General features: G+C 51.0%; 1 protein-coding gene across 1 annotated transcript in view; it reads right to left on the minus strand.

Moving 5' to 3' along the window:
* Positions 1 to 56: 56 nt before the first annotated feature.
* Positions 57 to 15,294, minus strand: part of Prr12 (proline rich 12) — a gene marked incomplete at its 5' end in the record, with an annotated part of 22,550 nt that continues 7,312 nt past the window's right edge. Inside the window, 9 exon segments of the mRNA XM_015496965.2 lie at positions 57 to 762; positions 993 to 1,088; positions 1,170 to 1,316; positions 3,572 to 3,669; positions 3,793 to 3,918; positions 6,960 to 7,435; positions 7,719 to 7,852; positions 8,097 to 8,213; positions 14,962 to 15,262. Of these exon segments, the coding sequence (XP_015352451.2) occupies positions 616 to 762; positions 993 to 1,088; positions 1,170 to 1,316; positions 3,572 to 3,669; positions 3,793 to 3,918; positions 6,960 to 7,435; positions 7,719 to 7,852; positions 8,097 to 8,213; positions 14,962 to 15,262 (1,642 nt within the window).

The raw sequence follows: 15,294 nt of genomic DNA on the forward strand, positions 1-15,294 counted from the left end.
AAATTGACTGTACGAAAAAGGAGGTGGGGAGGGGTAGAGGGTGGGGACCTTCTGCCCCCCCCACCTCCCCAGCCCCACCCTGCCCCAGGTATGTACAATAAATAAGATTAAAAATAATTAACAAGATGCGTTTTCCCCCTCCCACCCATCGCTGAATGCCCTGGGGAGGGATGGCCTTTAGCAAAGATCTTGGCCTGTATGGGGGGCTTGGGAGGGAGGGGTTCCCCCAGCTCTCTGAAGCCACCCCGCCCCCCCTCAACCATACATAGACTTTTCCTATACATTATGTACAAGGTGGAGGGGGCAGGGCTATGGCCATGGAGGCGGGGGATTGGGACAGGGGGGAGGGAAACCGTTACTAAATAGACATTTATACATATATATAAATAATTTCTCTGTACACCGAACAGTGGGAGGAATGGGGAGGGAGTAGAGAGGGCTCGGGAGAGGGGGTAGTCAAACTCTGAACCCTGCCCTGGGGGGGCAGCATGGACACACCCTGACCAGCGACCCCCCCATCCTGGCAGCAACGGAGCCCAGGGGTTAGCTCCTGAGGACACAGTTCTGTCCCAATTCTCGGTTCATGGAGGAGGTGCCCCCCCAAGTGGGGTGGGGTCACCCGCAGCGGCTGTGGGCCTGTGCTTGGGCCAGCAGGTCACTGAAGGAGTCAAAGAGCTGCTCCAGCCATGGCTGGTTCCGCATGCACTGCTGGACCACCTCCTCCTGGCCCAGGTCCTCTGCGCCGCCCTCGATGGCCAGGGTCTGCAGGGAGTTAAACACGAAGCTGGGAGGGAGGGGCTGGGGTCTCAGTATCAGTGTTCTAAAGAGGAGGGGCTGGCAACTGGATTCTTAAGCCCAAGACAAATGGGACTTGGGGACTCAGGTCCTGTGGGTCTGAGTGAGGAGGGCTGGGGTCTGGCCTCCTGGGTCCAGAGAGGAGGTCACGAATGTGGGACTCCCAGAGTGACAGGTGCTGTGGGGAAGAGGCTCACCTGGTCCCGGCAGCGCAGAAAGGTGTGGTATTTATAGTGGTGGAGTGAATGGTAGAGTGTGTAGTATCCCGATTTCTCCAGTTCAACCTTGAACTCCTGGATGCAGGGGTAGAGAAGCCTCAGACCCTCTGCACTGGCTCCCCACCCACCCAGCCCTCTTCCAGCCTGATTCCCCACCTGGGCTCGGACCACACTCCTCTTGAGCTTGCTGAGCGTCTTGCGGTTGTAGGGTTCCCCAGCAGGCCGCAGTCGCACCGCCCCTTCCTCGGGGGAGCCCTCTCCACTCTGCTCTACTTGCAGCTGTGGGAACGTGTGCAGGGCATCCTGTGGGAAGCCAAGGGGGTCAGTGGGCCACCTCTCTAGATCTACATACCCAACCCAACACCCAGGTCTCAGATCCCCAGTCATTCAGTACCTCAGTTTCCCCTAGACTATAGACTGAAAGACACACGCCAGGGTCTGGGTCTCTTCAAAGGACAGAAACGCCTGGGCCTGTCCAGTGATGCTCACACTGTGATTTCTGGCCCAGCCCAGAAATTCAGAGGTACCAAGTTCTACCCAGAATTCTTAGCAACAGCTTCACCATCTATTCTAGGATTCTCAGAACCAGACCAATATCCTACCCAGAAGCATCAGAGGCAAACTAAGATCAAATCCAAGGATTCTCAAGGTCACCCTAATGTTTCACCCCAATTTCCCATTACCAGCCTACAACTATCCCTGAGTTCTCTGGAGTTTTAAACTGATTCTGAATTTGGTGTAGGAGCCAGGCATGGTGGCTTAGACAGGAAGATGACAAGTTTGAGCAAGACCCTATCTCATTTTTTTTTTCTTTTGTTACTGGGGACTGAACCCAGGGACATTTAACCACTGAGCCACATCCCTAGCCCTTTTTATTTTTTATTTTGAGATAGGGTCTTACTAAGTTGCTCATGGCCTAAGTTGCAGAGGCTGGCTTTAAACTCGACATCCTCCTGCCTCAGCCTTGCGAGTCACTGGGATTGCAGACATGTGCCACTGCACCTGGCTGAATCCTCGAATTCTAAAACCAGGCTAACGTTCCACCCCATCATTCTCAGACCTATCCTAATAATCTGTATAGACAGATCCCAACTTGTGATGTTTGGACTTATGATCTTTTTCACATTACAGTGGTATGAAAGCAATAGACACTCAGTAGAAACTCAACTCTGGATCTGCATTTGGATGCTTTCCCAGGGTAGCATTATGTGGTCTGATCCTTTCTAGAGATGCTAGGCAGGGATGGTGAGCTGCAGCTCTCAGTCAGTCACTACAACTGTGACATGAAACAGCCGAAACCACACAGCTTGCTGTGTTGCTCAGCTGGGAGTTCAGAAGGTGAGGTAATTAAATTCATTTTCGACTTACGAGATTTCCAATTTAAACTAGGTTTATTGGGATGCAACTATAGCATGAGCCAAGCATAACACACCACCCAGAATCCTCACTACCAGAGTAACAGTGAACCTTAAAATTCATAGTCTAGACTAACATCCTATAAAATTGTCAAAATCTAATTCTCCAAGCTACCTAACACTCATCTGAGAATTTTCAAACCCAGCACTGATAATTTAACATATAAAATTATTATTATTATTATTATTATTATTATTATTATTATTATTATTTGTACCAGGAATTGAACCCAAGGGTGCTTAACTACTGAGCCATATCCCCTATCCTCTTTTATTATTTAGAGACAAGGTCTTGCTGAGTTGCCTGGGGCCTAAGTTGCTGAGGCTAGCCTTGAACTCATGGACCTCCTGCCTCAGCCTCCTGATTTACCATTTACCATTTTATACGGTAAATCCTGGGATTTACCATATAAAATTCTTAATATACTCATTCCCAAATGCACAGTCATCCTAATGTACCATCCAGAATCCTGAGCAAAATGAACATCCTACCCACAAATCTCAGGACCAGACCAACTCTTTATCCCATTTTCTGAGTTAGACTAACATCCCATTGTATATCTCTAAGTCAGCCTAACATTCCACTCCAGAATTCTCAGAGTCACACAGACACTGTCCCAGTATTTTTAAAGCCAGATTAACATTGTATCCCAGAACTCTGGAGTCAACCTAATATTCTTAGTGCCAGACTAACACCCCACCCGGAATCCTCAGAGAGGGACTAACCGTGGATCTCGGCGTTCTCAGAGCTGCCCTAATGCACCTGAGGCCACTCCGGAAGGGAAATTACACAGATGACCGCACAGTGAAGCCTAGAATTCTGAACGCCTGCGTTCTGGTTACAGAGAGGCCCAGGGATCAGCTGCTCTAGCGCCAGCCTTGGGTGCAGGCCGTGTTTCTGAGCTCCTCCTCCCTTACTGTGCCCTGCTGAGATTCCCAACCCCGCACCCTCCAAGGCCTCCAGCCCACCTCTTTCCCCCTCCAGGCCTGCTTGGAATCCAGGTACCTCTTCTGATAGTCCTGCCCTCAGCTTTTCTCCCAGCTAAGCCCAGGGAAGAGATTCCCTTCTAATAGACCCCCCACAGGTCTCCTCCAGGCCTGCCCTCTGGGCTACAAATACCCCCTACATGGGGCCCTAAGCACCTGCAGGGCGGGGCTCAGTGACAGCCGCTTCAGGACTTTTTTCTTGTGCTCATTCAGGAGGCCATCAATCTTCCGCATGGGTGGCAGGTACAGCTCGTCTGTAAGACGAGGTGGTGTCAAGAGAGCCACAGCCCAATGCAAAGGGGCTGGGGTCCCCAGATTGCCTCCTCCCTCAGATAGGAGTCCAGGCCCCAGCCCTCCTCCGTCAGATCCCAGCTCACCATGCGTGTCTTCCAGGGCCTGGATCATGTCCGGGTCGAGGGCTGTGCTCACCAACATCTCCACGTAGCTCCGGTACATCTCGCGCATCGCCCGAGTCTTCAGTAGACGCCCTGGTACAGCCCGCTCTGGGGGGAAATGGGATGTAGGCTCACTAGTCCACCTTTGCCTGATGCCATCTGTGTGGCAAATACTACTCTCAACACTGAGGATCAGGAGAGAAATCCAAGTCTGCTGGTGGAATCAGAGGCACCACAATGAGCTCAGAGGAGCTTTGCACCCCGCCTGGGTAGGCAGCAAGGCTTCCTCGTCACATGAGTGTTGAAGGGATTTTTCTGTTATTTTGGTTTTTTGGTACTGGGGAATGAACCCAGGGGTGCTTTACCACTGCACTACATCCCTAGTCCTTTTATTTTAAGCCAGGGTCTTGCTAAGTTGAAGAGATTGGCCTCGCACTTGCAGTCCTCCTGCCTCAGCCTCTTGAGTTGCTGAGATTACAGGTGTAAGCCACCATGCCCGCCCAAGAGCTGAGTCTTGAGGGACAAGCAAAAGCATTTTCAGTGTGGCTTCAATTAAGCCTAAAGAAACAGCAAAGCTGGTTTCTAAAACAGTGAATCGAGTCAGAGAGATCACATCGTAAGGCCCAAGACTGAGGGAGGCAACAGGTGTGGAGCCTGCACAGGTGAGTGCAGGCCACACCACAGTTCTCCAACATGAGGCAGAAAGGGCAAGGGCTTCTTCTGGTAGGTACTAGGGAGCCACAGAGACCTGTGAGCAGAGGAGGGATAGCAATACATATAGAAAATCCCCTCTGATGGGGCTGGGTTTGTGGCTCAATGGTAGAGCACTCGTCTAGCACGTGCAAGGCGCTGGGTTTGATCCTCAGCACCACATAAAAATAAATAAAATAAGGTATTGTGTCAAAAAAAAAAAATAAAAAATAAAAAAAAAAAGAAAGAAAATCCCGTCTGAGGCCCCACGGGGACTGAAGCTGCAATCTAGCCCAGTAGACCACACAAAAGGACAGCGGTCAACCAGGACTGTGGGGACAGGATTCAGAGATCAAGCTGGTATCAAGGCCAGGGTGGGAGATGAGGCTAAACTGGCTGGGGCTGCAGGACTGAATGGAGATTAGGGTCAGTCACAGCAAAAGGAGCGGGCTGCAGACTGTCCAACTGTGAGGGTGAGCAGTGGTTAAGAGGTGAAGATGGCATCCAGAATGATCTAGCCTTGTGACTGCGTAGCTTGGCTGTCCCTACCACATGGAAACCAGGACAAGGAACTCAGAGGACCTAAGGGTTTTGGGGAGGTCTGTAGGGTTGCCAAGGGGAAAAAACAGGGCTGGAGCTTAATGCAAAGTATTCAATAAGCAACCAAGGGATTGACACAGTGTATGAATCGGATCGATGGACCTGCTTTTTAAAGAAAAGACAGAATGAAGTAGGGCACAGTGGTGCACGCCTGTAATGCCAGCAACCTGGGAGGCTGAGGCAGAAGGATCCCAAGTTTGACGCCATCATCAGCCACTTAGTGAGATCCTCAGCAATTTAGCAAGAACTTGTCTGGAAATTTCAAAAATGGGAATGCAGTGTGGTGGTAAAGTCAATTCCCAACATATCCCCCTCACAAATTAAAAAATAGAAAAGAAAATTTAGAGTCAAGAGAAGGAAAGACCACTGATTTCTTAGTGGAACAGTCTACCAAGCTAAGAAACTACATTTCCCAGGCTCCCTCTGGCAGCTTCATGTGGTCACATGACCCCGCTCTTGCCAATAAGATGTGAAATGACAGTGCTGGCTACACCCAGACCTGGCAGTTGTTTAAAAGGCCAGGCCATTCCCATGCCCTAGTGCCCCCTCCTACTGGCAGGACTTCACTTGCAGGACTGCTGGGCCACCTCTGATCATGGGTTTGAGGCAAGTACAGACAGAAGGAAACCAGGAGAACGAACTCAGGGTTTAGGGGAGGTTTATGGGGCTGCCACGGGGAAAAACAGGGCTTGAGCTTAATGCAAAGTTGTGGGAAAGGGCCAAAAAACCTTGAGAAGGAGGTTTTTATTTTCCATGAATCTTCTGCTATATCAGGGCTTTCGTGGAAGGGAATTCTACGTCTCTTTACTCGACCTGCTGTATTTCTAGCCTCTGTTGATAACAACTACCCCTGCTGTACATCTAACAGTGTGTGGCCTTGGGTAAGTCATGTAACCTCTCAGTGCTTCGATATCCTCAGCTTTAAAATGAATTATTTTTCCCCCAATACTGGGGACTGAACACAAGGGCCCTCTACCACTGAGCTACAGCCCCAGCCCTTTTTATTTTTTGAGATTAGGTCTCATTAAGTTGCTGAGGCTGACCTGGAACTTGCAATCCTTCTGCTCAGCCTCACAAGCAGTAAAATGAACGCTCCAGGGGAAGCCTGAGTGCACGCGAGCATTCAGTACCACTAAGCTGTTACTTTTACTTTACGTATATATACATATGTACACACACACCCCCGCATGTTAGTACAGTTGTCGCTACTGTCATCGTGAACCAGACCTTCTAAGCCCTGGGAACACAGCGGTGCACCAGGCAGACATGGGGCTCCCATCAGGTGCCTCCTCTGGGCAAGCATTCTTCTTCAAGCTCTATTGATTAGCCCATTTTACAGGAAAGGTCACCAAGGCACAAAGAGGTTATGCCCCTTCCTTAGGGTCACCCAGTGAGTCACAGGAAACACCATCATCTCTGAGCCCCAGGATAGAGGCTGGTCCCATGTCCTCCTCAGCCCTGGGGATCTGCCTACACTGAGCCAAAGGAGCACTTTTGTGTCAAGGAACCGAGCCTGGGGCACTGCCATCCGCATGCAACTCGGGTAGGACCCAATCCAGGCTGCGCGCACCCTTGTGGTGCCTCACATTCCTCGTCTGCATTGGGGCCCACAGTATCCACCTCTCAGGGCAGCTGTCAATGGTAAGCAGGTAACGTGAGGCATGTTCTCAGAGAACAGCCGCTCATGCAGCTGGGATGCACGGGGTGGCTGGCTTTTGCCTTATCTGTAGTTTATTACTGTTCCCGTCTTGCTGAGGCTACCTGGAGGCCTCTGGTTGACACTCAGCCCTGCCTCCTTCTGAAGGCCTGAGGCCCTTGCCCGCACCACTCCCTGGGCCTGCAGCCACTGGGGGCCTCACCGTCCTCGCTAGGAGCTCCCGGGGATGACTCCGAGTCGGAGGAGCTGCCTGGTGGGCCCCCACCCGCCGAGGCGTTGCCCACGGCCTCCTTCAGCCACTTCTTCCTCTTCTTAGGGGGTGGCTCGGCCTTCACCTTGGTGGGCCGTGCCTTGGGCAGCCGGGAGGTGGTAGGCTGTCCTGTGGCGAGGCTCCGCTCTGGCCGTGCCTGTCGCCCACCGGTGGCCCGCTCGCCTCGTGATGGCCGCTCCCCTCGTGTCACCCTCTCCTTCTCCTTCTCCTTCTCCTTCTCCTTCTCCTTCTCCACAGGTCGCGGTGGGGACGGCTTCTCAGGGGCGGGGGACTCGGGCACAGCTGACTCAGGCATCTGCTCTGGGGGCTTCTCAGGGGTCTCAGGTTTGGGAGGTGGTGCTGGGGTCTTGGGCGGAGGTGCAGAGCTGCCCCCTGCCGATGCAGGGCCCTTGGCCTGCCCGGAGCGCCTGGAAGAGTTCAGAGAAGGACTACAGTCAGCAGCCCCCAAGAAACCCCAATTCTCCTTGGAAATCCCCACCTGGACCACGGCTCTCCAAATGCCACCTCCCCTCATGCTGGGTCTCTGACCCCTCTCTGCCTGTCTCCCTATGTGGCTCTCCATACCCCACTCCCTGGATCTGTCTCCTCCCTCTGTCTCCACCCCCTGCCCCTATTTCCCTCTCTCAAGTGCCCCATCTCCAGGCACATGGGAGCTGCCTGCCACCTGCCTCTGTTCCCCACTGTAAGTACCTGACTGGCACCGGGGGCCGGTGCCAGGGCTTCCGAGCACACACCCTCACGTAATCCTTCTTGTTGACATTTTCCAGAAACTTTACATAGAGGCGCTGGTACCGGTTTTTCGCATCACCGAAATACCCCAAATACTAAGGAGGGAAAGAGGCACATGACAAAGACTGTGTAGACAGTCTAGCCAGGCAGCCGCCACTCAGGCTCCCACCCCGCCCAGGGACACCAAGGTAGCCAGCTGTCTGCAGTCTGCCGGGCGTTGAAGACTTCCTTCCAGATGCACCTTAGAGCCAGGTTGGGTCAGAGTTGAGCATGAGGGGGATTTTGGTAACAGGCATTCCCCTGGGGCCCCCAAGTCCTTATTCCTCTCTGCAGGCTTACATTGCTGGTAGCACAAAACTGCCTCTGGCCGTCCTTGATCTCCGGAGTGAATTTCTGCAGAAGCGCCTTCTGGACTCTCCAGATGGGTGGGGGCTCACGCCCTGTCTGCAGTGCCAGCTGAAAGGAAGGGGAGACAGGCAGGGTCAGCCCCTGCTCCCATACCTCTTGTTCCCATCATGCCCCCTGGCCTCCCTCACTATCCCCTTAAAGAAAAGTAGAGTCCTCAAGCACAAACCACCTACTGACAAGTAGCCCTTGGCCCCACGAGGCCCCCAGCCCTGGGCTGCACTCAAATCTGGCCCTGATTTCCCACTGCCCAGCTGATAATTCCTGATCAGGCTGTTTATTCTTTTGCCAAAGGACTTGAGTTATTCTAGCTTTCCGGTATGAGAGCACAAAGCTTCCTGTGTGACTTAAAGTACTGACAAGCCCTGAGCATCCACCCACCATTGGACAGACACAAACCCTAGCTGGTAACAGGGTTTCAGCAATGAATGAGACCCACTGAATCCTCATGTCCCCCCAAATTCACACACGGATACCTCATCACCACTGTGGTGGTGTTAGGGTTTGGGGCCTTTGGAAGCAGCTTTGCTCCTTTCTACTATGTGAGGACACAGCAAGGAACCAAGAAGCCACCACACCAAAGATGCTGGCACCTTGACCTCAGACTTCCAGCATCCAGAACTGTGAGAAATCAATTTGTTGTTTATAAGCCATCTAGTCTAGGGCATTTTGGTACAGTAACCTGAAGGGACTAAGATACCAACAAAGCCTTCTGTGGGTCCTTCATTGACACAGAGACAAGCAAATAAACAAACAGGGTGGTCTGCGGATTATGCCAAGAAAAAACAGGTGACAAGTTACTGATCCCACTTCATCCACCCATCCACAACAGGGAGAACACAGGAATAGAAAGGCTCCCCTTCTGTCCTGCCTGTTCTCTGCCCCACACAAACACTCAGACCCCCTGCCCAGTGCCAAAGGATGTGGGTCAGACTTAGCATCTGACCCTGGGCATCCAAGGGAACAGTAGAGGAGGCACACGCAGTAAAATGTGCTAATGCTGATTCCCCCAATACGGCAGACCCTGGAGGAAGGGCCTCAAATTAATCTGAATTCAAGAATGTTCCCTGGAAGAGGTGACGCCTATGTGAGTCCCTGGAAGGAACATGTCTCCTGCAAGGGCTTGGTCTAGAAAAAAACGACTAATAATACAAGTAAGAATAAGAACAGAGCAGGAAATGTACCCTGGGCATTGTGACAACCCAGTGATGAATGAAGGGCAGTCTCTACATGCAAAGAATCCAAGTCAAGTGATCAACAAAATTCAGATGATACTACAATTGATTAGTCATGGCTGCCTTGAGCTTCGCATTCACCAAGTAGCAAGTGCTAGGATCTATTAGTGATGTCTGCCATGGGTACCAGCTCCAATGTGGGGTCCTGAATGCCAGGTAATGGCTATCTATGCTTAGTTTTGGGCAATTTGCCTTCATACTCTCAATTCTCAATTTTTTGACTCTTGGATCATTAGCCAGGAGTGCAAAGAAGGGTTTATGAAGACAGAAAGAGAGAAAGATTGATTGAACACTACTAGTGATTCAAATTAAATACATACACACACACACACACACACACATACACGAAAAGTAAAACAACGGGGGGTGTCTAATAACCTGTTGATAGGAGGTTCAGAAAGGCTGATGTCTCATACAGGTCTGAGGCCAAAGAGACAGGAATGCAGGCACCCTAACCAAATCCTTTTTTCCAAAATACCACAGGGTCCCTATTCCTCCCTTTCAGTGACCTTAGGAGCCAGGTCAGAGGCTCAAAGATGAAGAACCGCATCCTGTCTTGCTGGAAAGCTGTGTAAGGCCCCCAAATGCAGATCCCTTAGCCTGGCAAGAGTTTACCTCAGTGTCTTTTCCCTTCTCCTGCACCCTGCCCAACAGGCTATCCCAACCCTTTAAAGCTCAGCAGATAAGTTCCAGACTTAAGTATCATATTCATGATACTTCCTGTTCTAGTTCTCAAGAACCTTCTAGGAAGTCATCAGAGCTAGGGGGAATACCTCCTGTTCAGGCTCCACCCTCTCCCTATCTGCATCCTCTGAGAAATCTGCTGACTAGCTGACTGAGGTGGGTCCCCTCAGGTTCACCACAGTGGATAAGGCTTTGTCTTTCCCCACATTGCTCTTCCTCCCAGGACCCCACCTGGCCATCAGACCATACCCTGGCATCATCTTTGCCCATTCCCCAATCAAGGCCAGTCAGTACCAAGCCCCTCCCTTCCAGTCTCTCATCATGTCAATCATAACACTGGCCACACCCACTTTCAGTCACTAGGGAAGCTGCCCTGTCCACAACCCTACACAATGGAAGCCACAGCTGATTGGGGATCTGACCAGGGGCAGTCAACAGGTCACTAACCCTATCTTGGCCCCAAATACTGAGCAGGACCAATCAGATTCTTTCTTGAGAATCTGAGCTATGATAAATTAAGCCAGGATTATATGTGACTGAGCTAAAAGCACCCATTTTTTTTGTGTGTGTGTGGTGTTGGGGATCGAACCCAGGGCTTCGTACATGCGAAGCAAGCACTCTACCAACTGAGCTATATCCCCAGCCCCTCCAGACACCCTATTAAAAAGAAAGCTTAGCTGGTCTGGTGGTATGCCTATAGTTCCAGCTACTCTGGAGGCTGAAGCAGGAGGACTGCTTGAACCCTGGGGTTTGAGGCTACCCTGGGCAACACAGTCAGACCCGTCTTGAAGGGGGAAAAAAAATAAAGCTACAACGTCCCATCAACAGGGAAGTCAATCACAGGAATTACAGGACACAGCTATGGACAGATGGCCATCTCAGCCTGGACACCTCTCCAGTCACCTCTCTACCTCCCTGCTGTCCAGGGGCACTAGCAGCAGAGGCTAAGGCCTTCAACAACGACCATCAATCTAAACACAATACCCTGAGTCCTATAGGATCCGGCCCCTTCCCAGACTCAGCACTCACGGTCCAGCCACTTGATGCTTGCACATCACAAACATGCCATGCTTCCCAATAGCACAGGGACTTTGCACAGGTTACTTACTACCTCTAGGATGGCTCACACCCTTCTCCACTTTACATCCTTGGAGTATTGCATTCTGCTTCATCTTCAAAACATCCCCAAGCACTGGGAATTAACATCATTCCCATTCTACAGAAGAGACACTGACATAGAGCCAACTAGCCTACTGTCTTTCAATAGCCCCGCCCCCTACACAGCTTTTCAGCCCTGGAAAAATGATGATGTTCTACAAGCATGAAATGGACAGAGATTCTGAAGACCCAGTACACACAAAAAAGAGAGTAAATCAACTTAGCTATTTTATTGATTGATTGATTGATTGATAGATAGATACTGGAGATTGAATCTAAAAATGCTTAAGCACTGAGCCACACCCAGCCCGATTTTGTATTTTATTTAGAGATAGGGTCTCATTGAGTTGCTTAGCTGAGGCTGGCTTTGAACTTGTGATCTTCCTGCCTCAGCCTCCCAAGAGTTGCTGCGATTACAGGCTTGTGCCACCACACCCAGCTTATTTTTGCCTTAATACCTCATTTAATCATATTAAAATGTCATTAATCAAGTTGCTGGGGTCTGAGGATATTGCTTAGTGGTAGAGCACTTGTTAAACACGCACAAGGTCCTGATTTCCATCCCCAATACCACCCCTCCCCCAAAAGTTTCTGTATCAATTACAGGTTGAAATGATATTTTAGATATTTAGGTTAAGTAAAATATATTCCTGTGGCTAATTTTGACTGTTTTTATTTTTTTGTAAGTGTAGGGATAAGAAAGTTTAAAATCACATACACAGTTCACAAGATTCTTCTCTTGGGTTGTTGTTCTGAAACAAGCTTTGTTTTCATGTTTTTGTGGTACTGGGGAACTGCAGCCAGAGTCTAGGAGAGCTCTCTCACCCCGGAGCTACTCAGAGTGGTTTGTACTATTTTAAAGGACTGTAAAAACCACCACCAACAGCCACAGCAGAGAGTCACAAAGAAGAACGTCGCAGAGGCCATCGCAAAGGCTGTATGTGGCCTGAGAAGCCTGCAATGTCATCTGGCCCTTCATAGGAAACACTTGCCAAGCCCCACTCAGGCCTGCCCAGGGTCCCCAAGGGGAGTAACAGCAAACATCCAAACACCTTGGCAGGTCACCCACTGTTGGAGAACGGCAAGCCCTGATCCTCTGGTCCCTAAGACGTATGAGAGAGGTCCTGACGTGATTGGCCATGATGAGGAAACTGAGGCTCAGGAAGATGGACAGGAGCCCAGCTGGGAAGTGGCTGAGATTCTTTTAAGTCAGGTCAACAGCAAAGTTGGGATCCTAAACACGCTGCCAGCTGGCCCTGTCTCCAGGGCCAGGCATGAACCCGGGTGCCTGCCACAGGGCCCAGGCTTGTGGCTCTGTGCCCCCCACCACAATGCACACTCCAGTTGTATTTTAAGCATCTGAGTCCTCGCCTGGCCCCTTCCCCTGCTCCACGCCAGCTGGGAAGTGGTGTCGGATGGCCCTGGCCCCAATCCCATGTAGGCACCTGCCAGAGGAGAGACTCCCTCTGTGTGTTGGTGAGCTTCCTCATCTGTGAAATGGGGATGGTGTGAGCCTCACCCCAGGGTCACGCTCATCTGGCCCAGTGCCAGCTATGACACCCCCCTGGCCACTGTTACCACCTTTTGACCAGAATAGACCAGGTGCACAGCTGGGGCTGAGTGCGGGGGCTCCTGGGCTGGCAAGGCTGGGTGTGGATCTCCAGCTGCAAAATCCACCTGGGAAGCTACTTTGTCTCTCTGAGCCTCGGCTGCCTTTCCTATAAAATGGGAAGAGTAACCCTTAGTAGGAAGGACTTGACCTGTCTGATCTTCAATTTCCTCCTTTGAAAATATGAGGATAACAGTCTCTATGAGGAAGAACAATTAGAAAGATAAAACATGGCCCAGTGCAGCAGCGCACAGCGGGAATCTCAGGGACTCAGGAGGCTGAGGCAGGAGGATAGGGAGTTCAAAGCCGGCCTCGGAAACTTAGCAAGACCCTCAGCAATACAGCGGGACCATGTCTCTAAATAAAATACAAAAAAGTGCTGGAGATGTGGCTCAGTGGTTTAGCAAACGCCTCTGGCTTCCATCCCTGGCACCAAAAAAATAAATAAATAAAAAGTAAAAGAGTTGGTGGCATTCCTATCGTTGCTGCTTGTTTGAAGTCTTCCTCACCTGTCTGTCAGTCTCAGAAACTGTGATAACAAATTGAGATAATATACACAGAGCACTAAGTACAAGCCTGGGGACATGGGAAGATGGGCCAACAGAGGGACGCCTGAGACTGGAGGCATAGAGAATGTTCTGGTAGTGGGGTCACGGGTACTCCTTAAAGCATTTTCCTTTATAACTTGTACATCTCTTATAAATGTGTCAAAATTATGCTGGAGATAGAGTACAGATGGAAGGATATGATCCCTGGGACTGACAGGGTGGGAGTTGGGGGCAGAAAGCAGAGTGGAAATGGGACAGGCCAGAAGGTGAGCTGGAAGCGAGTACTTTTCCCTCAATAAAACAGATCAACAATAATACAGAATAAAAATAGCTTCAGGGCTGGGGTTGGGGCTCTGTGGTAGAGCACTTGCCTAACATGCCTGAGGCCCTGGGTTCAATTCTCAGCACTGCATATAAATAAATGAATAAAATAAGTTGAACATCTAAAAAATAGGTCCAGCTCACCTCACAAAACACTCATGAAGAAAATGCAGTAATAGTTCTTATTCTTATAATTACTTCACACCATAATCTTTCCATCTGTGTTTGGGAAGAACCAACACCCAAACTCAATTCAACAAAACAATACATCAAGGGCCAAACACTGATCCTGCTCCATTGAGGATACACACTCAATGACGGTGACTGATGAGGAGAATGGCCTTGTTCTTTGGTGCCACCACAAGGGTGACGGCAGCCCACTGACCTACTGAGCACGGGTTCCTTCTCATGCCCTGTGCAAAGCAAGCACTACTTTGGCCTCAACATCACTAACCTCATCTGGCACCTATCATGTTAATCCTCTGATCCAACTCTATGTGCCCACAAACCACACACAGCAAAGCCAGCAAACTTTTTCGGTAACAATGCAAAAAGAAAATATTTTTGGCTTTGTGGACCAGCTCTACGCTGCCACTATACAGGGAAAACAGCCAGAGATGACATGTCAGTGAACAGACGTGAGCGTGTGCCAATAAAACTTTATTTGTAAAAACAGGCAGCAGGCTGGATTAGGCCCCCAGGTTGCCAACCCCTGCTCTAGAGTAACTGGAGTGGCGAAGGGTGGGTCTCCACAAGCACCTCAGATCCCGCCTGATGCACAGCGCGCACTCCAAACCAACAGCTGTTCCTTTGATGGGTCGTATGTCAGGTTGCTCACATTTGCGCAGGAGGGGGTGTTTAAGGACAAGAGAAGCATCAGGGACCATGAATAGCATCCTCTCCGCTATTCCTGTTATATTCTAAGGCCCCAAGAGCAGAACCTTTGCTCCTCTCTGCGCCCCCAGCACCCACCGCACACTGGGATAAGCATTAGTGATCATCTTAAATCTTGGTTTTTGGTAACATGTACACATACACTAGTACCCTCTCGGGGGCACCATGGCGCCCCCAGAACATGCTGTCCACCTCTAGGGAGACCATGAATTCGAGGGGGCCCTGGCAAGCCTGTCTCAGCCATAACTACACCTGCAGTCCCTGAAATGAGGCTGTCACCCAGCAGGTGCTCAGTGAATACTCCAAATGACCAAATCCATCAGGCCCAGTTTTGGGGGGCCAGGACTCACCTTGAGTGAAGGGATGTCCTCAGCACGGATGACAAACTCGTCCCGCTCCCTGAAGATGCCCTCCCCACCGCTCTCGCCAGCCTCCTCGTCAGTCTCCCCACACACAGCTGCCGTCTCCTGCTTCTTGGCCAGGTGCAGGGGCCGAGCATCCGGTGGCTCGGGGTCCTCGGGGGACGGGGCAGCAGGTTCCTCAGGAGGGGCAACTGGTGGGGGAGCAACTGGCGGGGCGGCAACTGGCGGGGCTGGTGGTGGCGGAGGCGGAGGCGGAGGCGGCGAGGGCAGGGCTGGTGGAGGGGGCTGGCTGCGTTGGAGGCGGCGAGCTGGCCACAGGGG

The sequence above is a fragment of the Marmota marmota genome, unplaced genomic scaffold, assembly GCF_001458135.2.
Source record: "Marmota marmota marmota unplaced genomic scaffold, marMar, whole genome shotgun sequence".
In the NCBI taxonomy this organism is placed as follows: Eukaryota; Metazoa; Chordata; class Mammalia; order Rodentia; family Sciuridae; genus Marmota; species Marmota marmota.